General features: G+C 36.1%; 1 protein-coding gene across 2 annotated transcripts; it reads right to left on the reverse strand.

Moving 5' to 3' along the window:
- Positions 1-2560: 2560 nt before the first annotated feature.
- LOC132543871 (allene oxide synthase-lipoxygenase protein-like) lies at positions 2561-22692 on the reverse strand. Of its 2 annotated transcripts, none has more exons than XM_060207407.1 (16): positions 22632-22692; positions 12649-13120; positions 12406-12450; positions 11442-11570; positions 11124-11221; positions 10695-10827; positions 10298-10393; positions 10033-10129; positions 9747-9864; positions 9020-9112; positions 8788-8848; positions 8443-8548; positions 4871-4962; positions 4399-4572; positions 4025-4188; positions 2561-3612 (listed from the first exon to the last, which is right to left on the reverse strand). In XM_060207407.1, exons 2-16 carry the CDS (start codon positions 13117-13119, stop codon positions 3498-3500), a joined length of 1992 nt encoding a protein of 663 aa, XP_060063390.1. In that variant the 5' UTR covers position 13120; positions 22632-22692; the 3' UTR covers positions 2561-3497. The 2 variants fall into 2 exon arrangements, with proteins under 2 accessions (XP_060063390.1, XP_060063381.1); XM_060207398.1 differs by lacking the exon at positions 22632-22692 and adding an exon at positions 17005-17069.
- Between the last annotated feature and the right edge of the window lie 4665 nt (positions 22693-27357).

The following is a 27357-nucleotide window of genomic DNA, read 5'->3' on the forward strand; positions in this document are numbered from 1 at the left end:
ACAAATGATTTACAAATACAAAGCTATTGTTATAACCTCATTTCCCTGTCAAGTACGATATACAAGAGCTTGGAGTACGGTAACACGTCATTAGAAATGGCTTTTTTAATATTATGTTTTCGCCACAAATGATCTTATACATTTTGGTCGATGAAGTTGATATCAGCGAAACACGACAATCATGCTTTAAACAAAAAAATTCAATTAAGTAATCACTTGGTTACATTGAAGCGAGCAGATACGACAAATGTATAAATGATATCTATGTATGGATTCAGAATTTCAGGGAACGACAAGAAAATACCAAGTAGTAAACGTAACCATAATCCAAACTCAAAATTCAATAAGTCATTTCTTCTGCTTCATCGGCGACACACGCCATGTAAATCTAGGTCCGTCCTAGTAAGTAATGTAACGTTCTCCAGTGAGATAAAGAGAGCAAACGGTACTTTTTCAAGCAAAATGTTATAAATAGATTATTGAGGTTGGTATAATACGAGAAAGCATTTCGAGTAAAATTCCTCTATTCCTCCGTAATTATCATATGGGTGATATCAATATTTTTAATACTAAAACCAGTATTTATTGATATATATATATCAACGATCGATACAGGAAGGAATCAATTGGAAATGATGTTTGAAATATTGATGGTGTTTGAGTAATCAGAAATATCACACATTGAAAAAAGAAGAAAATATTCTCATAAATAAGTGGTTTGTGTAAGATAAGATTTCAAAACCCGTTTCAGCCATGATCACGTGAATTTTCCAAGGTACTCCGGTTCTCCAACTCTTTCGCATACTTTTATCTGAGCCAAGAAGTTTGATAAATGTATGTTGACATGACATGTTTTATAACTGATGCCAAATCAATTAAGTTTATATTATTATGAATTGGAAAATGCACAGATTTAAAATATGCCAGTCATTGTCTCTGAACTTTTTCAATTTCAATCTTTCAAAAGAAATACTAGCTAATCACGCTTCATTGTTGTGATCAGTTCGACTGCTCCGATATCAGACCTCCACCATTTATATTAGACTCCTAAACTTCACAAGAATCCTCCATATAAACAACGTTTCATTTCTGGTTCGTCTAGCTGTACAACCAAACCTTTGTCTAAGTTATTAGCTACCATTCTAAGCACTATAGAATCTGGATTAGAGTCTTATTGTGATACTGTTTATTCAAGAAATGAATAGCATGTAGATTTAAAAGAAATCCAAAGAGCTTTCGACCAATCTTCAACACCCTTAAAAAAAAAAAAAAAAAAAAATTTGAGAACATTTATTGTTTCCACTCTGTGTACCACCATACTCCATTCTAGACTGAAAGAACACTTTCAGTTTTTAATTATGAGAGTTTTCTCTACCAAGAGAGCTTAAAGGCGGTACAAAGTTGTGAAGCATATTTCGTTAAAATCTCTGATCCTAACCACTTCTGGGGCCAGGAGATAAATGCCCAGAGACCATGAAATAAGGCTCCCCCTCCTTTACTACCATCTCCCCCGCGCTGTCTGTGAAAAGCTCTAATTTATCACTGTCTACCCATGTCTTCTCTGGAAAGCTACAGTAACCATTGAACAGATCTAGAAACACTAGCCAAGTTTGTATGTCCTGTCTCATCCCCTGGGTTACCCTCACAAAATGGTGACTCTTTTTAACCCCGGACATAGCACTGTAGAATCGACGAATAAAAGCACGTGCAGGAGGAATTGCCCTAATGTAAAAATTAAGGGCCCCAGTCAGTGGCTGGAGTTTTCTACAGGTGACCTTCTTTTTGTCATTGACCTCCCCTAACACCTCCCTCAGAGTTTCAAGTTTATCCTGTGGGATTTTTATTTGCATTTTGATAGAATCTATTTCTAACTTTAAAAATATTAAAATGGGTGTCGGAAATACTATTTTATCAACTGCGACAGGAACCCCTAATTCAGTACACACATGCTCAAAAACCTCCATAAGATGGAGGCAATCTGTAGAGCTCTCCTTACCCGCGAGGAAGAAATCATCTAAATAGTGGTCTAGCCCCAGTATTTCACCTTTCTGGCCCTTTGAAACTTTTTGTCTATCTATTCTAACGCAGATGAAAATTTCTCAAACATGGCACACGAAATGGCACAACCCATAGGTAAGCACTTGTCTATAAATATATGATCACCAAGTTTGAAACTCAGTAAGTCATAATCCTGTGGGGAAACTGGCAATAACCTAAAGGCAGATTTGATGTCCATTTTTTCATTAAAGCAGACTTAAACTTCTGACAAAAATGAGGTCTCCATTAGACAAACGGAATTAATTGAGATGATTAACTCCCATTAATGATGGTTTAAGGAGTAAAAACCTATTATAATTTTGGGTAAGTGTACAAGTTAAGACTGTTCGTCCTCAATTTCTATTGATCGTTGAATCGTTATGTGTGTTGAGTTTATTTTTTGCGAAGCTCAACAAACACCTTATACACTTGACAATTAGACCCCATCCAACACCTTCCAACCAGACCAAAAGCAGAAAGGTCGTGATTTACAAAGGACGGTTTTGAATGAAATTCGACCAAACACTTTGCAAAGCATTTATTTTCGTTAATCATATGGATAATCACAAATATAAAATGGCTTAAGAATAAACAAGAGTGCTGTTTGTGAGAAAACTGAACACCAAAGACATATTGTCCATTAGATAGTATCCAGGTATTTTGATACTTTTAAGCGGGGTTAATTTGTCTAGAATTGATTTTAACAATTTCATTTTGAAATGACAAATGATTTTTCAAACGCGCTTTCATCTTATGTTCATATTGAATCTCAAAATTGTAATTAGGTCATCATTGGGTTTTCTATTTTTTCGTCAATAATATCATTATTTTATAAAATATCTCGTTTTTAAAACATTTAAAGACTCTAATTATGATTTGATATGTAAGGCTGACAATGTTGTATATGGCACTTACAGCAGGTGTTATTCAAATGAAATCATACACATAAAGCACAGAATATTAATAACTTAAAACACCCTGTCACTTCAACGGTTGGGTATCTAGTAAACTGAACTGTGTTTTCCAATACAATGTACACGTATATATATATATATATGTATCATCAATATCAAATAACAAAAAAGAGAGAAACTTTGTAATATTGATACAGAGAATTAACAACTTATGTTATTCGATGATAGATTTATAGATTGTAACGCAATATGAAAAGCAGTACAAGTTACATTCACCAATACAGACTTTTCTTCAGTTGGAACAAAAGTGTGTACATACAAATGTATGATGTCGTCATACTTACAATTAAACAGTTTATTTTTACAAACATGTTCACAATTAAATAGTTTATTTTTTACAAACATGTTCACCTTTGATGACACACACACACACGTAAACTATCTTACCTAATTGTCATTTTGCATGAGATAATTGATACATAATAAAACTTCAGTTATATTATAAGGACACTTGATAATGAATGTAACCCTTTCCAGAGTCATATTTTAGATACTAATGGAGTTCGGAACCTCCTCCGGATCTAACCAAGGGTAACGTGGGTTTCGCTTGTTATTCTTTTCTTTGATTACCAGAGATAACTTTTTTAGGTCGTGTCGAAATCTGGAAAGAAAAGGATACCATGAATTGTTAAAACAACGTGTTAATACAATCAAAGTGACTGGATGGGCTTGTTGAACGTTTGAGAATTGTAGACATAGTTTAATAAATCTGAATCTTTTGAATATCCTGATAAAACCAAAAGACAAAAGATACAAAAAAAAAAGAAAAAAAAATAATAAAAATAAAAAACATGAGTTGTTATTTTCAACGCTTCAAGAAAACGAGATCGACGTTTCCTTTCTTACTTTACTGTGCAACATGATCTTGCCCTTCAAATATACCGTTTAATATATTCAAAACTCGTAAGTCGGTTATTGCAGAAACAAAAAGTAGATACTAAGTCATGTGTTTGGCTAATCTTGTCCTTCAATGTTTACGAGTATCAGTGGAATATGATGATATAGAGACTCACTCTTCAACAACTGCAAGAGCTGCAGGGTCAAATACATAGTTGACCTCAAAGTCGCCAAGGCTGTTGGTTCCCTTGTCGCTGAGAATCTTGGTTATGATCATGGTGTCAAGTGTGGTAGCTTTATCCGGCAAGGCATCCATAACACATTCTTCTGTCAAAGGCGACTACAAGGAAATATGAAAATGTCATTAATTTCAAACAGTTTTAATTCAGAACTTAAAGTTTTAGTGTTTGATTTATGATTCTTTAATTCTAAAAATTGTAACTATTGATAATTGTATCTTAAATTATTATTTTGAGTTATTGTCAGATATTCTAAATTTCAATGAAACTGTTATTCTAGTGATACCATTCTCCCATCTAACAACACCAACCTTGTCCGTGGGGGGTTTGCCGTTCATTGAGGCTGGGTAGGCCGGGGGGAAGCCATATTGGTCATACTGAGCGAAATTTGTCGCAGCATGAGCGACGCTGCAGGTAAAAATGACGCTGGTCAAGCATACGGTGAGCTGATCTACAGTCTCGAACTTGCCATCTCCCGGTACACCCTGCATATGAATAAGTTTTGCTCATTATTATCAAACACATGAGTGAAACGAAAAAAAATGCAATGTTATTTTCATGTCAATTTTATTCATTACTTTATACCATCATTTACTTGAGTAGGCAAAATGTGTATGACATGTTTTGTTTTGTAGTTCCAAAAATTATTTCAAGAATCACTCTCTTTAAACGATTCACAAATCTTACAAATTAATAAAAAAAAAACCTTGAATCCTTGACCCGATATTTTCAAATGAACTGATTATGTTTTTTTGATGTTTTTTAAGTCTCATTGACGTATACCTTAAGTCCACATCCTCCATCCGGTATCGGTTTCACGAGCTCGTGGCCCCAGTCTTTGATTTCCTTGTCACCCTGTACCTTTTGTGGTGAATCTGGAGCATATAATATGATGTCAAGATTATATTCGAAACATCCTAGTTACATAATTAACACCGAAACTGGATACGTTATAGAATCGGATATCAAATCTCTATAAACAAATTTTGTAACATTAGAATATGCACCTGGCCCCACTTGTATAAAAGATCTCAACTTGAGATTTCCTCAAGCCCAGATTTTCCTCAGCTAATATCTCCTTGAAAATATCGTGTATGAAAATTCCTCAAGGAATTTCAGGACATCCTAACCGAGGACTTCCTCCTGTTCCTTGAGAAAATTTTATACAAGCCGTTTTTGAGGAGATATTATCTGAGGAAAATCTCGACTTGAGGAAATCTCAAGTTGAGATGTGTTATACAAGTGGGGCCTGGTAAGTAATATTTTTGTTCTCAGGTAGGAATCCTTCAGTATAGCTGACTATATCACATATGTAAATACTTCGTCGTCATGGATGTTAAATGGTGTGTAACGTGAAGACGTGTCCTTTATGTTATCTATTTTACTGAGGAAATATATTTACTGAACGATAACAAATCTACATCCGTACAAATTCGAGTTATACATTTAAAAATAACAAAAAGGGGATCATCACCGGTCCTTTAATGCAAGCTCCCAAAAACACATCACATAATGTATACAAAATATCATCAGATATCTTCGTAAAGCTTGGCTTGATTTTGCCTAAATATGATTGCGCCATCGATTATTCTTACACCTAGGTGCAATATCTTGGAATTTTCATAGTTTTAGAGTTCATATCTAATGTATGATGTTTTATCTATAGCTAATAGATAGTTTTCATTTCTCGTTACAATGGTTTTTATTATATCAATGTTTATCAAATACCAAAGCTGTATCATTAGCATGAAAGAAGTTGACTACCATATTTTCTGTAACGCGAACCATAGAATATTTTCGTGCATTTCTGCGTTAATATTGGCATTTACAAACAAGTACATATTGAATTAAGTAGACTATGATTTCATTTGTATTGCCGACGAGAAAATACGTCATATGGAACGGGTGATGTGACTGTTTATCGTCACCATGTCTACCATAGGATACAATTTATTTTACTTTAAAACACACTTCTGAATATTTATGTGTAGTGGCAATGCCTTGTAAAATGAAAAATCGTCGCATACAATATAACCATGTTGAAGTAGGAGTAAATAAGTATTACAAAAGAAAACTAGTCGCAATATTTTGTGGTTGTATTGATCTTAATACTAATACACAAAAAAGATGATTTGAAATCTTGTCTGTCCGTCCGTCCGTATGTATGTATGTATGTATGTATGTATGTATGTATGTATGTATGTCCAGCAACCTTGCATTTAATTTTATGCGTAACGTTACTCTTGCAGTTTACTTAATAGTCCACGACCCGGTTAATTTTTCATGTGTCGACAACTGACAGACACATTTACAAAATAGGGTCTCTAGATATATGTCATCCAATGTAATTTTAATGAAATTAACCCCGGTATGTGGGGAGGGAGTTGAGTTTGATATAGCATTATAATGAATCATTAATCGTAATATTTTATAAAATACACATTCAAGTTGATATGAAATGTTGTTTTGCATTATAAACAAGTCACTTAAAATTAACCATGGTAATAATTTTGTGTTGATTTTGACAAAGAGTGAAGAGAATATGTGACAACAGTTTATAATCCGAGACGACGGCAGTTTAATGTGCTGATAAGTTTTAAAAACATTTCACGCTTGGTTACATCGGCAGTGTAGGCAATAGTCGGTTTGTATGCATTATGTGTTGAATTAGGTCAGAGCAATGACCCTTTGTTGTCAACATATTTAACGTTTCTGTGCCAAAAGTGACGTGTAATTTGAAATGAGAGTCAGTGAAACTGGATTTTTTTTCATACAAACACCTTTGCAAACCACCCAAGGAACTGTCACCTCGCCATTGATAAAGTTAAATGATCAAATGTGAAAATAAATGATGATAAAACGCTACCACCTAAAGACCCAAAAAAGGGAGGTGAATACTGGCAGGTGACAGTGACGTGAGCAAGCACAGAAAACTACTATAAGACTTATTGACTGTCTTATCGAATAGGTTACAAGCTGGAATACATATTAGATCAGGTTGATGGTATTGCCGATATGATATTGATGTTAGCTTTAAAGTCAAGGAGGTATATACGATAAGAGTGGTCGATTAATTCCTTTTCATACGATAACCTATGGTAGAAATTGGATGTGTAAATTTGTTGATTTAAGCTTAAATGAAAACGAGTCAGACAGAGCAGGAATGTTTGTCTCCGGGTATGCTACTATAGCTTGACCTTCAATTCAAGAAACGACTGTAAATTATATATTTACACTTTGTATCATCAAGAAAAGCTAACGCTGAAAACTTAACATATTCTAAGGGGGCATCTTTCATGGCTTGGCTTTGCTGTAAAAAGGCAATTTGAGATAAATCAATTTTCGCCGTTCTCAGGAACTCAAAGAGCTTACAATTTCAGAAGAACTTTGATAGGGGACATGGCTTAAAAAACTCATTGATTTCGCGATGTCTAATTCTCACATAACGATCTTTGCAAAACGGCTTCCAACACCCATGAATCAGAATTGTTTGCCTTTCATATGCATGTACATTGTAATCGATATTAATTATCATCCTGATACAGTCATACAGCAATCCCCATATGTTGGCAAGTTGCCTTTTTATTTCAGGATAAATCGTACTGTGTTTTAGGTATATTGACTGATAGATCAAAACGTGGGTGAATATTCTCCGCGTCTATGAAAACGATATGCAAACCTGCTTTTCATCTATCAGTCAATAGCTCTGTAACAAAACTGCCCCAAAAGTTGATGATAAATAAACTATTGTCAGAAAAATGTGTTGTTCTATTTTGGTTAGGTCAATTTCGTTACACAGACACATGACCAATAACAATACTTTTCAGGATAACGAAAGAAAATCGTCAATCAATTTCCATGCGGAAATTTGGGCTTTGACCTTCGATCTTTAAAGTTAGTCAAAATCGTCCGTAATAAATTCCACGCGGAAATGTATGCGCTAAATGAGTTTGAGGCATCAATAGATACGCCTCACAAACACGTTATTATTACGACTCGTGAAATTGAAACATCATTTTGACCAAAGCAGAGTTTCAAACCGGAAGACATGGCACTACTCGACGACGAGTAAGCCATTAATTGTCATGGATATCGTGTCTCAGACGCATACACGTACTCAAGAAATCTGAGTCATTTCTTAGTCCGATAATCCTATAAATTACGACTGACTTAGAATGAAATTATTTTTAATGTTGTCAATTAAGGACGCCGTTTTTTCTTGTAAACGTTGACAGACCACTGTTACATATAACATCATTAAATATGACGTCCAAATTGTCTTAATCTTTAACCGAATGAAATTGCATGCACTTATATGTTTACCATATGAAGAAATAACGTGACACATTACCTACCGTAATAAAGTGCTAAATAATTGCTGACATATTTCTTGATGATGTCGTAAAGTGGTAAGGCATCCTCCCGATAGTAGTACCCAGGTAAAACGTTTTCATCCAAAACCTTTAAAGGTAAATACTAATTAATATACATCATTTATAACAGAACTCACACCATTATTTCATCTTATACCTGTAAATGTAAAAACAAATCAGCATATATCATTAACATCATTTTATAACTTGTAGTTTGCTTCTGATTGTGTTAGCTAGTTTTAAGTTGGTTTTTTTTTTCTTTTCCATGGCAATGTATATCACATTTTTTTCATGAAACCAACACACTAGTAAAAATATATAACTCACGCCTCTGTTTTCAAGGTCTTTCCGCAAGGCTCCTTGAACATCCATTCTCCATGCGCATGCTCTGTAACACAACAAATCAATTAAATCAATGTAACGTATCAGAGCTCAATCAATCACAAAATTAACGTTATGCATAGTTATGATTATGCCGCTAAAATTAATCACCGAGCATCGAACTTGTCGATGACAGGTCTACATATCGATTTAAACCAAAAATGATTGTTTTACGTACCCTCTCCTGACAATTTCAAACATCCCAAGACGACCGATTGACATCGCTTTGTCCACCCAGCCTCCGGGGCTTACAAGCTTCCCGAGCGCTCGTCTAAAACATCAAAAGATTCAATAAGTAAACCTGAGATGCGGAGAGCACTGGAATACAGTAATTCATATCTTTTAGCAATGGATCGGCACAGAACACAAAACCTTACCTAATTATATGTGACGGAGCCACTACTTTGCCACTATTTACATCTCCAAAATATACACAGTTATTTACATCTAATATGTACAAAACGCCCATGGCTCCTCCACGACCCTCAGATTGTGATCACATCTTTACTCTCCGGTGTCTGTACCACAATTTCCCTCTCAGAACCCTATCAACCTTTCATATATTCGTTCACCTCCACGACCTCACACCATACTCTGTTCCCACGACACTGTTTACTTTCAACAATCACTCCTTCTCTCTGTAATTTCCTCTGTAATTTAATTAACTGTCAACCTCACGAATCAAGTCACGTTACTTTCTAAATAATCACCTTACTAATCTTTGAAATAATAAACAACCACCTCACACACTGGACACTCTCTGATTTACACAGCTGACACTGCTCTCTTATCAGCCAATTAGTTTGATGCATCAGACACTCTAGTTGTCCCTCTAACCAAACGTATTTCCCCCTACTCTCAAAGAAAACACTCTTTCACATATAGATTGTTTTGGTGACACATACGTGTTAATAGCCAGCAGGTAAAGTGAGTGTGGAGCGAGGAGCTTAAAGACTGGATGTGATTTGGACAAGTTTCGGTTTGTTACCACTGTCACACCTTCCATCATCAAGTGTGTGGAACCTGTACGAATATAAAGATCGTTCACTGGTAAAAAAAAATTAAATAATTTCAGAAAAATGAAAGCTGCAGTTATATATATAGGGAATATGTTGATGCAATACAAGTTTGATTTGTTTTTTACACTCGACGACAGGAAACATGCACAGTGTTGAGCCATCTTATACATACCAAGATGAGTGAAAGCCTGGTGATAGGAACAGTCAGCATTGTTAAACCATAGTTTGGCTGTTAGCCAGGTGTATTCTGGGTCTGTAGGTAAAAACACCTGTCAACATAATGACGTAACAAGATGAAATAGATCCAATGACTCAATACCTGGTACGATTTATTTACGTTTCCTATTGTACATACAAAATGTTAATTATGTGAGGAATGATGAGTGTAGACATTCTCTTTAACCATGATACAGCCACTACAGAAGAAAATGCATTACCGGGTTGTCCTTTCCTGGTTTCTGTTTCAACTGTATGGCAATTGGCATCAACTTTCCTTCTTTGTTGACAAAAAACAGCCCGATTGGAGCACAGATCTGTGGCGATAAGAAGTGAATTTAGGATGCTGGGTGGATAAAGCATGGGAATGAAGTTGAAAGGAATAATTTAAAGAACAAAAACAAATGTTAACCTTATGATTATTTGGGATACACTCCGAACCAGCGCTAATATTCTTGTAAATGTAGACGTGGTAAATCAGACTCCGGCAAAACTACATAATATGTATTTCTCAGTTTCTTTCGCTGCCTTTCATCCTTTTTTTATCTCCCTCTAGAATGCTAACGTTTTGCAAAAATCTTTACTTGTTACCGACGAATTCTATCTAAAATACTGTACCATTCTGCCGCCTGAACATGGTACGCCTTCAAGAACCTTGTAGTCGATGTAGAAGAGACGCTTGGCATCCATTGCTTGCTGAAGAGTGAGGTCCTCAATGATTGACTTGACCATGTCGTCAGTTACTGCCAAACTGATTCATATGAACAACACAAAATGTTATCACACACAGTTTGCCTATTTGTTCTTGAACATACACGAAAATAAAATACCATACTATCGATTTTTTACATATATTACTTTAGGGATGAATGGGAGACTTAGTGTAAAATACTAATTTCAACATAAGAGCTGCGTGTAGGCTGATGTTCCTTAAAACCTTCACTCAACATTTGAGTATTGTACAATATTGTATGAAAGTTTTGTGAAAACGTGACATTTACAACATTTTATCAACATACCAGAATGTATACAATAGATCATGCTTACTTTGCTGGGATCGACGTACAGAGACGTATGACGGAGTGGTTGACCTTCGTCAGTCTCTGACTTCCAAAATATTCATCCTCCCGCCAGTGGGCTGCGCTCTGAGTAACATTATATTACATGTTAAGAGTAGCAACCGACAGCAAAAATGGCTTGGCCCATTAATCTTCAAATTTTTTAAAGTTACAGCATGAAAAATGTATTATCTCAAGACATTTCGGAAAAACGAATCACTGTTGTTTATATCTGTATAGAACCCTGTCTCACACACCATAATAAAGAAAAACAGAATAAATAAAAAAACGTGAAAATTTAGCTTACGTCGGGTATAAAGAGACTTTCCTTGGTGTAAACATTTGTGAGGTCTTCAAGATTTTTCCATGTACCAGTGAAGTATTCCTGTATCTTCGAAGTCAGTTTCAGAGATAATTTCTTGCTTGTAATGTCCCACTACAAACCAAACACTCAAGATGTTGAAGAAGTAGGATCAAATAGCTCCATTGATTAACACAACATCAAGTTATTTATAAATGGAAGTTGGTAACAAAACAATCTAACTGAATACAGAATGTGCATATCATATATACTGAAATTTCGCTTCAAGTCCCCCTCAACATGAAGACCAGCCATCATTAAGACTATATCATTTCCGTTCAAAAGACATTCTTTATATGTCTTTGTATTGTTTGTTTCGCCATGCTAACAACCTTACAATCAAGGCCATCTTTAAAAAGTCATAAAGACCAGTTTTGACACAATTTCACTCGATGCCTTTTCTACTATGTGTATCTGTCATGTGTCATAGCAGTTACAGTTGTTTCTATACCTAGTGTGTCACACTGGCTATACATGAATAGTTATTTTGTGTTTAATGTTATAGAAACTACATACCAATCAGATAACGTCGTGTAAAACTTTGCTAACAGATGATAAAAAATTACGATGAATATAGGACCAGAAGTTCCTGAAGGGGAAGACATGGAAAGTATTCTGCTTTATCGTCATCAACTGTACTGCTATTCCAGGTCAAAGAAATATCAAGGTCACAAAAATGTCTTTATTCATTATGTATATATTGATTTGTATGTGACTTTAACTTTCATTTCTAAGGACTGTTACAACAATGATATGCCTTTTTAAAACAATATTTAAGGATTACTATTCAGTAAAGCTGCAGAGAGTCTAGGAGGTAATAATATCTGTGACATTGCCTGCATTTAATGCTTAAGACTCAAAACATGATCCAATAATGTTGTTATAATTAATCTACGGACTTACTACGTACTTTATAATCCTCAGAAAAGTTTTCATCCTCAGGTAGATTTTTCACCTGAAGAAAATAAAAAACGCATTTTATTGCAAATACAAAAGTATATCTAAACGACCAGTAAATGTAAATAGAGGAAATAACAAAAATGTTCGTTCCAACGGTCTTATAATTTTGTGTCAGTTTCTATCTACAGATATTAAGCCTTTGGTTGGTATTTAGAAAGTGAACAGCATTTGAATGTCCGGCTCTATAATTTACCTGCCCGGGAAGTCCTGGAGCCTGCGCTTCGATTTCATACAATTTCTTCATTTCTGCAAGTTCCATCTCGCGTTGTTCTTTGAATGGATCAGTGTCAGACGGAAGTGACGTATCAAGATGACGTATGCGATAGTGGTAATCCGCTTTGATCCATCGGTAGATGGGGAAAATGTACTTTCGCCCGGATGTTCTGCACAACACTTCAACTATATTCAGGAACCATTCGTCTTTCAGACCAGCAGAATCTCGCCACAGCTCAATGTTGTCGATGTTCTCAACTACAGTCGCGGTCACCGAAAATGTGTCCTTTTGTCCTCTTTCAAAGTCGTTTCTGAAGAAGTTATCCAAGGTGATGACGTCAGTGCTCGCTTTTCCTTCTCCACCATGGAATCGAACAGATACATTTGCATCCGTCCCAGCATTTTTCTTGTCTCCGGTGGTAACCCACACAGTATGAGTGGTGGACGCCATTCTGATAACATAATTAGAAACAAATTAAGATGGTTATGTCTACCTCGAAATAAATAAAATAAATATGGTGAGATAGACGACGAGTTAAGTTAACAACCGAGTTAAATATGGGTAAAAAGTATACAAGTATATATAGATAGACAGTGACGTGCTGTTGAATACCATTCATACATCACAAGTATAGCAAATACCCATGTTCTTCTAGATTGCTAATCTCGATAGAAAATATAGATATATTTTGTCATAAGAGTGAATCTATCAAATTTTCTTAATACTTTAGAGAGAAAAAAATTACGTATACAAATAAAAAAAGGGCATGTGTTGGGGAAAAATAGAAAATATTAGCGCGTTCCTTGACGTCGGATAGTTTGACGTTGTTCTCGACACTGTTATTTACTGCTATCTAGTTAAAATTGTTTATCAAACTATTTCTGTTTATCAACAAGAGAAAACTCGATCTGCAGTCGGAAAAGATTTCAGGTAAAACCAGTTTATTCAATCTTTGCTTGATTGCGTCCGAACAGGAAAATTGGTGAATTTCTAGAAATCACCTCTCTGATTGGTCAAAACTACAACTTATCATCACTGGAACAATTGTACACACACACACACACACACACACACACACACACACACACACACACACACACACACATATATACACACACACATACATATATATATATATATATATACATAGGTTTAACTCTGATTAATCCTTTAATTTCAATGACAAAGATGTGATAATATGCGGAATATATATATCATTACGACAGTTATCTAAGGCACCATTATACATCTAAATATGAAATATTAAGAAATAAGGAGATATTGAGAAACCATTAGGGAACATTCGAGGTTCCACACAAATGACACTTGGTTTGTTCCGTGACAGTAGATGATGTACCTAGATATCGTTCAGAGAAAGGGGAAGCCTGTTGGAAAAGGAGATCAATCCTTATCATATGTTTACTACTGATCATACCGTTTTTGTATATGATAAGTTTAAAATTGACATTAGCCCGAGTGATGTCAAACCCCATGAAGTAATATCACAAACCCTGAAGTGATATCACACACCCTCAATTGATATCACACACAATGAAGTGATATTACACACCCTGAAGTAATATCACACCCCTGAAGTGATATCACACACCCTAAAGTACACACCCTGAAGTGATATCACACACCCTGAAGTGATATCTCACCCCATGAAGTGATATCACACCCTGAAGTGATATCACACACCCTGAAGTGATATCACACCCTGAAGTGATATCTCACCCCATGAAGTGATATCACACCCTGAAGTGATATCACACCCTGAAGTGATATCACACCCTGAAGTTTTATCACACCCTGAAGAAATATCACACCCTGAAGAAATATCACACCCCCTGAAGTAGCACAATACATGATCACACACCCTTAAGTGATATCACACCATTAATTGATTTCACACACCCTTAAGTGATATCACACCCTTAAGTGATATCACACACCCTGAAGTGATATCACACACCCGTGATGTTATATCACACCCCTGAAGTGATATCACACACCCTGAAGTGATATCACACACCCTGAAGTGATATCACACACCCTGAAGTGATATCACACACCCTGAAGTGATATCTCACCCCATGAAGTGATATCACACCCTGAAGTGATATCACACCCTGAAGTGATATCACACCCTGAAGTGATATCACACCCATGAAATTTTATCACACCCTGAAGAAATATCACACCCCCTGAAGTAATACCACACCCCTGAAGTGATATCATACCCTGAAGTGATATCACACCCATTGAATGTGTTATCCCACCATGACATGATATCACACACCCTTAAGTGATATCACACACCTTAAAAGTGTGAATTCCATATTTTGCCGCCATTATTAAAAAATTTCCAAGTTGGTTTCCCTTATTATTGATACAACAACAGCTAAGTATGGCGACTTTGACAAATGATAGCAAGGAATTTATAGAATTTACGTCAAGATTTGTCGACTTGGATGAGCTGAGTGGTTATTTTGCTTAAAAAAATATACAAGTATATATATATATATATATGTATGTATATGACCATTTTGATAAAACACCCCTAATCAGCCATGATGACCGCCCTCGCGCGCCTTCAGCCCTCTGGCTGATATCATGACTCTCGGGCTGATATGGGATGTGATAACAATCTAATTTTAATATATGACAACGGTGACACTGTCAATTCTATCAGACGGATCTGTAAATACTATCGTCAAAATAGCGGTCCCTCCGAAATTACAACGTGAATCTGTCATCGCTTCAATCCTTCGTGCTGCATTATTTTATTTTGATAAATATCGGGGTCCAACACTTATCCATCTCATTACGGCAATTAGCGTTGCGATGCAGCATTACTGAAAGTGTAAAATGTCAGAGCTATATTTCTGAGGGTCCTCACCACCTGTTAGCAAATATACCACGTTTTGAGGAGAAAAGTGAGGTCAGTAGAGTATTTGGCGGTAGTTTGGTCTGTTTAACTTTTTATAACTTAAAAAATCAAAATTCTAAAACAACTTGGAACTTGTGTAAATAAATCCCCTATAATAGTCTCTTGGTATAAACAGTGGGCTTTACCGTGTAGATAATATCGTAACTCTCTTCTGGAGAAAATTATCCTACCCTTAAATCTCGAAAACAAGCCGATCTTAAAAACATAAGCCTTTTCTGAAAATAAGCATGTAGTTTCTTGCATGAATAAACCTTAATTTGCTTAGTATTTCAGAAATTAAATCTTATTTACATATTTTATGTATTTTTATGACGTCAAACTCCTGTGTGGGATTTTAGCGTCATTCCGGATCCGGAGAATGACATTTGTGAACTTTTGCCGAGTTTATGCCTGATATGCTTGCTTAGGTAATTGTTTATATGACCAACCTGTCGACGGTTGATGGAAATCTTGTGATAAAGAGCGTGCAGTCTAGCTAATACTTGTTATACAACCGTACCATGTGCATGTAGATGTAAACACAGAGATTGCATGTGGTCGGTATTTCTTTATATTTCAAATTACGCTTTGAAACAACATTCTTTGTAGATTTAATGATCTCATGCTCTCTCCATATCATAACATCGAAGTAATGGGCATTTATATTATATCAATGCTATCTGACTCGTGTAGGTTAAAACAAAAACGAATACATCATATGATTTCTACAAAGGGCTCGATACAAGGGGTCAGTTTACAACAAGCAAATAGTGATAGTAAACTTCAGACCTGTAAACACAACACATAAACAACACTTATGTATTGACCTGTAGACACAACATGTAAACAGTACTTATGTATTGACCTGTAGACACAACATGTAAACAGTACTTATGTATTGTCCTGTAGACACTTCACATAAACAGCACTTATGTATTGACCTGTAGACACAACACGTAAACAACACTTATTTATTGACCTGTATACACAACACGTAAACAACACTTATGTATTGTCCTGTAGACACAACACGTAAACAACACTTATGTATTGACCTGTAGACACAACACATAAACAGGACTGATGTATGGACCTGTAGACACAACACATAAACAGTACTTATGTATTGACCTGTAAACACAACACATAAACAGTTCTTATGTATTGACCTGTAGACACACCACATAAACAGTACTTATGTATTGACCTGTAGACACACCACATAAACAGTACTTATGTATTGACCTGTAGACACAACACATAAACAGTACTTATGTATTGACCACCTGTAGACACAACACAAAAACAGTACTTATGTGTTGACCTGTAGACACAACACATAAACAGTACTTATGTATTGACCTGTAGACACAACACATAAACAATGTTAGCGTGCTACTCACCTCGTAAACATCTTTACTGACGTTTTGGCACAACGTGTAAAATGTCCCGGTGTATTACTGACGTTTAAACACACCACGTCAACAGTCACAGTGTATTACTGATGTTCAAACACACCACATTAACAGTCACAGTGTATTACTGATGTTTAAACACACCACGTTAACAGTCAGTGTAATACTGACGTTAGGCACACCCCACAACACTAAAGCTGTTTTCAAGTACTAAGCTTGTCGGCAGGAATTATTTTATGTTCAGTCAGGCATATGTCCATTAATAATTAATGTGTCTAAGTATCACGGGTTCTGTTTCAATCACCAAGACGTCAAAGGCAACCATAATTTCTAGTTATGCTGGAAACACTGGAGAGATAATGCAGGACTGATAATCCACAAAAGAGTTCTTCTGTGGCTACAAAACACTAATAGCAAACACAAAAAACATGAAAAATTTTCACTGCACAGTAGAGCAGAAACGTGCTCGAAATATCAAAGGAAGGACGTTTGTTATATGTTTTTTCTTGTTGAAGCCTTAAAAACGAACAGAACCTGCATTGATAATAAGCTCTGATATCGGAGCTGTAGCTTCCGTATGGTGAAAGCCCTCGAGACGCCATATCCCCATAAATATATATGAAGTATTGCTGATTAATGGTTATAAACTATTGATATGTTCGTTAGGGTATGAAATTGAAATGGATGTTTTTAGATTGCAGACGTAACGTAATTACAGAAAGACATGGAATGTTTAGCGATTCAGAAAATGGTTGTTTATCCTTAAGATTCGCCATTATCAGATAAAGGAAACTACCCGTTGACTGGATTATGTTCTCTTCTACAGACTACATAAAATTGTCACCAAGCAAATGTGTATAAGACTAAACAACTGCTGTGAAATGATATCATCAAAAACCTGTTGCAGTAACGCCCTCTAACACAGGATTCATAAACCGTTCCCTGTGAAAACTCACTACATCTCACAGCGTCTATTTCAATGATTTTTTTTTTTTATTTATATCTAACGTAAATATGATGTTGGAATCGGTAGGTGCCTTATCCAAACTCTAGTAGTTGAAACGTGTCCGGAAGCTGAAAGGACGAGCTGGGGGCCTATCTAGATTTGGTTTGTGTTAGGGTAAATTTGAAGTCTGTCTTGATTATTTTTTTTAATCATAAAGTCTGACACTATCCCTAGACCACTGCACCGGCGTCATCACGCCTACTCTTTTTACGAGAAGTCACAGGGGGATCTTTAGCGTGCGAGAGTGGACAATCCTCACACGGACCACTGTTTAAAGTCCCATCCGCCGGACTATAGTTAGCAGTTAGTGGTTAGTTCGGTACAGGTGAATTTGAAATTGACACTTTTTTATTGCCTCGTCTTGAAAACCTTTCCAATCATATTGCTTATGCTACTTTGTCACTTTACAAATGTCTATTGCTTTCTGTGATTCCACTCCATTCCATATACCTACTTTTTATAATTTTATATGTGATTTGTGTGAACGTGCTGAATAATGTACAATGAAGTAGAAAGTGTTATGATAGGCTGAAATTGTATAGTGTTTATTTGATTTGTTTGCTTGTATGTTGTGTTGTATTATATGTATGGTCGTGTGTTGAGTTTAATTGTGTGAGATGATAGATTTCGAGTTTTTGACCCTATAACCAGTGTTGAATAAACAGTACTGTATAAAATAGAACCGTTTATCCCTATTGTATTACCTAACAGAGTTCCATATGCTACAGACCAGAGCACAAGACCCGAATCCGACTGCAAACCAGACCATGACTGTTGTACCCGTAGCGAAGTGTGCGAGGGGTCTTTCTGTGGGAGGAAACCGGAGTACCCGAGGAAACCCCACAGGAATCTAACACCGGGCGCATAGGTAAAGAGCGATAGCGTTACAACTGAGCCACCCGACCGCCCAAACTAAAATCAGTTCAAGGATTTCTGAGAAGAAATCAAAAATAGAAATTATTTACGGATGTACAATACAAAATAAGCGATGACGAACAAGGAGATTAGAATAGGTCGTTAAAATGTAACCCCGGAAAACACATATCCGTCACCTTATCTAAAACAGAGGGGACCGTCGGAGCGAAATTATATCCTTAATCCGTGTGCAAAATGGATGTTCCGGGATCAGTACTTGAGACGAGAGAAAGGAAATCGGGTTAGGTAAAAATGTACAATAAACCACAAAAATTATTTCATCTCTGTTCACATACATGACAGGAAGGATAAGTCTTGTACACTGATGAAATGATAGACAGAATGGAATTTCCTGTAGCGTGGTTTAAATCAAGGACAGACCATCCAATGTCATCTCAAGGACAAACTTTACGTAGCCGACATAAAGCATTGTGATATCATTAAAATGTTTAAGTCATGATATGACAAAGAATCCTTCCATTGGAAACATATTTAAAATAATGTTTTGAATAATAGAGGTTCTGATGATAGATTTACCTATCTAGAAGGCAGTATCATCCATTTCATTTTATAGAAATTTTATTTATCATTGAATAAAACTATTTTACATAGCCTATAGACTAGCTGTCTAGATAAACATACGTAACACTATATAAATACACGTCTGAAAAACAAACAATTTAGCCCAACCCACACAGTGTGATCTCCTTTCTCCCACTTTCACTGAAAATATGACACGCCATAGAGGGCTAATTGCCATTTGCCCAAAGTTGACGCGTTAGCGAGTAAATAAGACATTCTAAGTAATATGCATGAGCTGTTTGCTCACATCCTTGTGCATTTGCAAATATATATTTTTTCACCGATACAGGGCGATACAACAGGCATTAACCGCTGATAAACCTTTTTCATCGATGGAAGAATGAAATAATTAATGATTTTGGGAAAACTCTCTAAAAGAAGTCGATACTTTTACTGCAGGAAAACGTTCAGATGTTGATTCGATATGTTACATGCACCAATGATTTGATACTGATCCTTAGTTTAAACAATATTTTATTCAATGGTTAGCACATGCACCAATGATTTGATACTGATCCTTAGTTTAAACAATATTTTATTCAATGGTTAGCATTTAAATACAGACAGGTACATTTAATCTTACGGGATGGAAAAACAAGCTTAAAGCTGATCCTTACATTTGCTTAGTGTCTTTTTTTTTCTAAAGAGCTGTTAAAATAAACACAAGACTACAACAATAAGAGCAAAGTTTAATAACATGTAAAAATAATGTTGAAGCTCTCCTTATGAAATAATCAAATTGTTCAATGTCGACTTATACATAGCGAAAATGGGTCATCTTATTTGCATTATTTTTTGAGAAAACCAAACATGACACTTTTGATATTTGTAATATGATTGCTTACAAACGCTCTAGTATCAAATTACACAATGCACGTTATGGCTGTTTCGGAATAATTGTAACAACATATGTTGATATACCAGCGAGGTCATTCTATACTAGAAACAGCACACGGATACACATGTATATAATGTATGTTCAACTGGAAAGTAGTGGTTTATATGGAAATCAAGTATTTGTCAACATTTTCTGAAGCATGTTTTACAATTGTGTTTTTCAATGATGAAATACATACGTAAGTAAATTCCGTGTAGATAAGCGTTTTTATATAACAAATAAACATTTTTAGCAGCACAGTCTGTGCATTGTTTAAAAGAAAACATATCCACGCATTCAATCTCATCTATTTCGCGCACGTGCTTCTCATCGATACGAGAGTCGATACAAGAGTCACTACAGGTGAAAAAGAGGAAGATCACCTTGTGAAGTTCACATATAAATCGTCGGCTGAAAACTTCTTTACCAGGTTGTGGTGACAACATAGTGTACTAATGGACCAATAAAGTAATCGTCTAATGCAGAGAGATAAGATTCAGAGGAACAATCAATCAAAGAGTGTCTTAAAACTATCTTCACTCGCTTGTCTAATCCATTAAACCTTTCGTTCCAATGCAGACCTACGCAAATATGTGTTTGGAATTATGTCTACGGTGTTACGTCGCGACATGAGACACCTAACATCCTTTATGACCAAAACATGAATCACGAATTTTTTTTCCTATATTTATAACTTATTGGCAAAGGTAACAAAGACAATGTTTATATATCTATCAAATGTAAAATGTAGATAAAAAACAGTAAATATGTACAACAAGGCAAATCTGATAAGAAATAAAGATTTACAAAAAATAATTAAAAAAATAATACATAACATGCTATTAAATAGTCAATACACTACGTTACACAACAATGTTAGATTTATACAAATTACGTATACTTTAACAATATTAAGATACCGTACCGAAAGATCGACCCGATTTTATAATCTCCGTTCCTGCACGAGTCTACCGTCAGACTGCGAAGATAACACGCTGACCTGCCATTCACACACTGACCTGCCATTCGTGTGTCTGTATATATGTGGAGTCTACGGGAAAGTTGTATCACGGAAAATCATTTTAAGCTATTCGCGTATACACAAAAAGTGAGTACAAAAGAAAATAATGTCGGCAAAATATAGGTTGTACAACCATCGGGAAATTTCAGGTATTTGAAGTAGATTGTCCCGTTTGCTTATGCTGACATACGAGTTCATCTACATACTTGACGTTTGCACTTTAACTGCCATAAATCCGCCACATCGTGTACCCGTGGACATTAATATGTCATAAATATTTTACAATTTAATTTCAAGACAGCGTACAACAGACAACATTTCACAATACCATAGAAGGGTTCTATGAAAACAATTTAGCGTCGGTTTCAATTTTTTACCTCATGTATGCATTTTTCTGAACAAATGTGTGAAGTTTGCCTGGATAACCATCTTAATATATACTAACACATGAAAGGTGGGTCTGTGTGAAAATAAGTTCACGGATGAAAGGAAACAAGATTTGGATCAACATGGGATCTCAAAATAACACACTGAATCGAAAATGTATGATAAAAATTAATAAAACATTACACAGTCCGTTTGGACAGTATGTATTTGCACTATTCCAGAATAACACATTAAGCTATGAAAATATAATCATTTTTGGAGCCCCATGATCAACGCTAGTTGATTTCAGGTGTGAAAAGGCGTCCCCACGAATCAAGGTGTAGATTTCCCAGGTTGAATGACACACGTAGCCTCCAAACTCATAATATAACATACATAGTTATCTATGAATGCAGAGAATTCTACAGGGACACATATTAAGGTTACGTTAAATCAGATTCACTCTTATCATTGACGGATGATTACGTTAAAGGCACATTCTTACCCTAGTGTCGACAGGTCCATCATTTTATTAAAACTGATATACACATATGCACTAATATCTGTTTATGAATGAATAAATATTACGTGAAAATCTTAATGATTCAAATGATAAACGAAAGTATTTAGGCCTGTGTGTAACTGCATTCGTATGCTACAAATTAATGCTTCATAGAGACTATCTCTTTAATACTAACACTGATTATGACATATTTGTAAAGAAAATATTCAATCACAACATGTATTTGACATATGCTCAACATTATATGGTATACATTCATATTTCCTATATATATTTATCAATTCTACTCTCCAAATCACAGATATATATATATATAAATACTTACGTTATTGCGTGAGAAACAAAAGAGTTCCAGATCACAACAGATTGGTGTTATCTGCTCAACAAGTATGTCACATAATATACTTTTCGTACGAGTGACGGCTAGCTCTGTTCACACTCCGCTTAATCATGAACCCCAGCCACACATATTTCAACGTGTATGCAAATTGGACAGAGACCGCCTCCATTAGGTGTATATAGTGTTACAGAAGCCAGGCAATGCTGGCACACACATCTTGCATGGCAAATGTTTTGTTTCTGTCATTATAATGACGTCTACCTGTTCAGACCATTATCGATCTTTCATATTCCAGACCGAAAACGATGTTAAACACTGATAACCATAACAAACAATATACTGTATTCTATACTTGTATAAAATGGACGTAACCCAGAGGTAATAATCAATTACTAATTGAACATCGCATCGTACAGTCTGATGTGTTATCTGCTGCAATTGTTGAAGTATAACGATGTTACTCAAAGACTACTCCCAAATCTACTTGGAAAATCTGGAAGAGGGTGTATATTCAGCTAATAATTCAATACATTTGCTTGAATGACTTAAAATCATGCGTCAGTGTAAATTGTACCGGTGCGGTTAGTCACACGAAATAGATGTGACCTCCAGAAACAATACATTTTATTACTGAAATAGACAGGTGTTTCCAAGATTACACCTTGTTCATCAACCCTATGCCATTATACGGTATCTTTTTAGTTAACTTTCAACTCTCTTTTCTTTCATAGAGATTTATTCCCGCTCGTGTAGGATTACGTTTTTAAATGAAATGTTGAAGAAAGGTTCTATACTCCACTAAACGATTACACCAATACTTTCTAAATACCCGTACTGTAAAAGTACAAGGAGATTAAGAACAGGTTGTTCCGGAAGAGTAAGCGTCCTCTCCTTCATCGGCGTTACAAGAGCAATGTCACGTATTCAAATGTAAAGAAGGTTATCAACGATTCGGCACTATTGTGAGTTTGAAACTGTATACCTGATTCTGAAGAGTATGTAACCCTGTTTGCACACTTGATTCAATTACTCTGTCAGTCTGTATAGACGATTTATTTACCACATCGGTCTGTATACTTTACTTAGTAAAAGAGTGGGCCTGTATACGTGAGTGATTTAGGCTATGGGTCTGTATCCCTATTGCAGTAATACTGTGGGCATGTATACCTGAGTGACTTTAGGCTATGGATCCTTGTATCTGATCCAGTAACACTGTGTGTGTGTATACCTTAGTGACTTAGGCTAGTGACTTTAGGCTATGGATCCTTGAGGCCATGGGCCTGTATACCAGAGTGACTAAGGCCATGGGCCTGTATACCGGAGTGACTAAGGCCATGGGCCTGTATACTTGAGTGACTTAGGTTACGGGCCTGTATACCAGAGTGACTTAGGCTATGGGTCTGTATACCTGAGTGACTTAGGCTATGGGCCTGTATACCAGAGTGACTAAGGCCATGGGCCTGTATACCAGAGTGACTAAGGCCATGGGCCTGTATACCTGAGTGACTTAGTATACCTGAGTGACTTTGGCTATGGGCTTGTTTACCTGAGTGACTTAAGCTATGGGCCTGTATACCTTAGTGACTCAGGCTATGGGTCTGTATATCTTAGTGACTAAGGTTATGGGTCTGTATATCTTAGTGACTAAGGTTATGGGTCTGTATCCCTATTGCTGTCATATTGTGGGTCTGTATACCTGAGTGAGTTAGGATGTAGGTACAGCTGATTCATTAACACTGTGGGTCTGTATACTTGAGTGACTTAGGCTATGAGTCTGCATACCTGAGTGACTTTGGCTATTGGCCTGTATACCTGAGTGACTTTGGCTATGGGCTTGTTTACCTGAGTGACTTAAACTATGGGTCTGTATACCTTAGTGACTTAGGCTATGGGTCTGTATACCTGAGTGACTTAGGCTATGGGTCTGTATACCTGAGTGACTAAGGCTATGGGTCTGTATACCTTAGTGACTTAGGCTATGGGTCTGTATACCTGAGTGACTAAGGCTATGGGTCTGTATACCTTAGTGACTTAGGCTATGGGTCTTTATACCTTATTGACATAGGGTATGGGTCTGTATACCTAAGTGACTTAGGCTATGGGTCTGTATACCTGAGTGACTTAGGCTATTGGCCTGTATACCTTGTATACCTTAGTCTGTATACTGACATAGGCTATGGGTCTTTATCCCTATTGCTGTAATACTGTGGGTCTGTATACCTGAGTGAGTTAGGATGTAAGTACAGCTGATTCATTAACACTGTGGGTCTGTATACCTGAGTGAGTTAGGCTTTGGGTCTGTATATCTGAGTGAGTTAGGCTGGGGTAAGGCTGATTCAGTAACACTTTGGGTCTGTATACCTGAGTGAGTGAGTTAGGATGTAGATACAGCTGATTCAGTAACACTGTGGGTCTAAATGCTTGCAATGAGGACAACGAGGAAGAATCATATTATAAACAAATAGTGTGACTGAATGTTGTTGTTGCTGTCAGACACAGGGCAAATGGAGAATCGATTTAGATATATATTGTGTTGAAATGTGACTCACTACTCAAGCACCGATAAACTCTATCTACACAGAACTTTGTCGGTAATATCCTGTTGGTCTATTGTAAATCTTATCTCTATGCCGAAATTAAAAAAGATACATCCGATTCAGTGAGGCTGTTGTTCTGTATATTTGAAGTAATAAGGCGCGATGAACACATTTCTTGTTTCTTAACAAGGAATATAACAGTATAACAGAGTTAGTAAATGATTATGTTATTTAGGTACACTATCACTTGTTAATTGTTGAATCAATATCTATATAAAATACCCTCTGAAATGGCACATTGGTAAATACTATCTGTCCACAAAGTAATGACCTTGATAAAGTTCACACATAGTCAATAGTTAAGCGAAGGATTTTGTGTATCAAACACACGTACAATTTCGACAGGAAATTTAAATTAACTTATATTTCAACATGAAAACACAACTGACGAAGGAAGAAAATATTTTACTCGTGCCCTATTTGGGATTCGAACTACTTCGATCTAAATCACCAAATCGCGTAGTCAATAAATCTGATAACAGTTTAACCAACTACACCACCCCGACACCCACGAAAAAGGATGTCTATATGTATTTATATATATGTGTGTGTGTGTGTGTGTGTGTGTGTGTGTGTGTGTGTGAGAGAGAGAGAGAGAGAGAGAGAGAGAGAGAGAGAGAGAGAGAGAGAGAGAGAGAGAGAGAGAGAGAGAGAGAGAGAGAGAGAGAGAGAGAGAGGGTGTGTGCGCGTGTGTGTACGTTGTATGCTTTAGACATTTTGACCATTAATCTTTGGAGAAGACTATCATAAGCTATTTGTCAGCTGTCTAATATTTTTTTGATATTTTATTTAGCAGCCTTTGCCGCAGTCAAGAAACCATTATTAATTCAATTAAGAGTATATTTTTTTAACACATTTTTGTGATGAGGCGAGTATCCTTAATTAACTTTATTTGCTATTGTCATGATACATAATTTAAAAGTCCTTGTTACATATAATCTTGTAGTTATGCAAATGTTGGTATCAAACCATGTAGACAACAAGATACAATTATATGTGTGTGTGAGAATAGTATATGTTTAGGAACATAGTGTACGACAGATTCGCTGGGGGAAATACTTTTATTCCATTTTGATTTTGTACATTTTGAGAATTACTTCGAATGTATTCAATGGTGATATTCACAGTCATGTGGTATTATGAAAACCTGTAACGTGTCTGAAACATTTTGTTTTGCCTTTTTTTGTCGGAAGGGGGAAGGGGTAGACAGGTTATATTTACAATGGTAGCATTAAAAAACACTAATATTTATTTTGTATTATACATGTTTAACCAACAATAAGAATGTGCATGGTAACAAGAGTACACTTTTGTCCATAATAGGCATGAGCTGTTACTGACATATAGAAACTTAGCAACCTCTTTTACCTAAATCGTTGTTTTAGAAAATACAGCGGTAATTAAACTGACGAATATAGTGTGTGGAGCAAGCGTCACCGGCGGGATTAAATTTATGGTACTGACAAAAAGATCATGTATCTGAACTAGAATAAGTTATATGTGGTTTAGACCTCATTATTCAGGCCTCGGGTATCTTGCAATATAGATAATGTAGCAGTGTGCGCTTACACAACAAAACTGTTATCTTGCAAAACTTACGACTGCACCAAGTAGGCGTTGGTTGATAAGGTGACGCGATCAGATGTTGGTTAGCAGGTGTCAGTCTGGGCCAGGTGTTTATAGAACTTTATGTATTAAATACCATAATGGGACATAACTCTAAAGACTGTCATTGAAATGAAAGCTAATTTATAAGCGAAAAGCTTATTCATGCACTGATCTCGCTAACCAAGTCTCACCGGTTGTAATTGATTATCATGGCAAAATTCAGTGAGTAGTTTTACTCCATGAAATCGTAAAACAGATCGATAGCAAGTCCGTGTATTGTAAGACGGATGCCGGGTTGGGTGTCACGTGATGTCTGGCTCTAAATGGGGAGTGCATACATTGGTTTGAATGCGGCAACGGGCAGAGTCAGAGAGGCGAAAAACCATCATCATAATTGGTTCGAACAGTCAATGTCATTCAAGGACATGGGAGGTTTGGCCGGTGGAGGAAAGCCGAGTTCCCGAGTTCCCGGAGAAAAAACGCCTACCTGCGGCCAGTACATGGGA

Source organism: Ylistrum balloti, unplaced genomic scaffold (assembly GCF_031769215.1).
Source record: "Ylistrum balloti isolate Yb309-2 unplaced genomic scaffold, AGI_CSIRO_Ybal_v1 Utg369586, whole genome shotgun sequence".
Lineage (NCBI taxonomy): Eukaryota > Metazoa > Mollusca > Bivalvia > Pectinida > Pectinidae > Ylistrum > Ylistrum balloti.

Excerpts from the sequence above, each read along its gene's own strand:
- LOC132543871 (XM_060207398.1), bottom strand. Across the intron at positions 9,113-9,746 it reads TACCTGCTGGCTATTAACAC|ACGAGCGCTCGGGAAGCTTG; the intron begins GTATGTGTCACC and ends TTGATGTTTTAG. Across the intron at positions 4,573-4,870 it reads ATGGAGGATGTGGACTTAAG|GGTGTACCGGGAGATGGCAA; the intron begins GTATACGTCAAT and ends ATTCATATGCAG.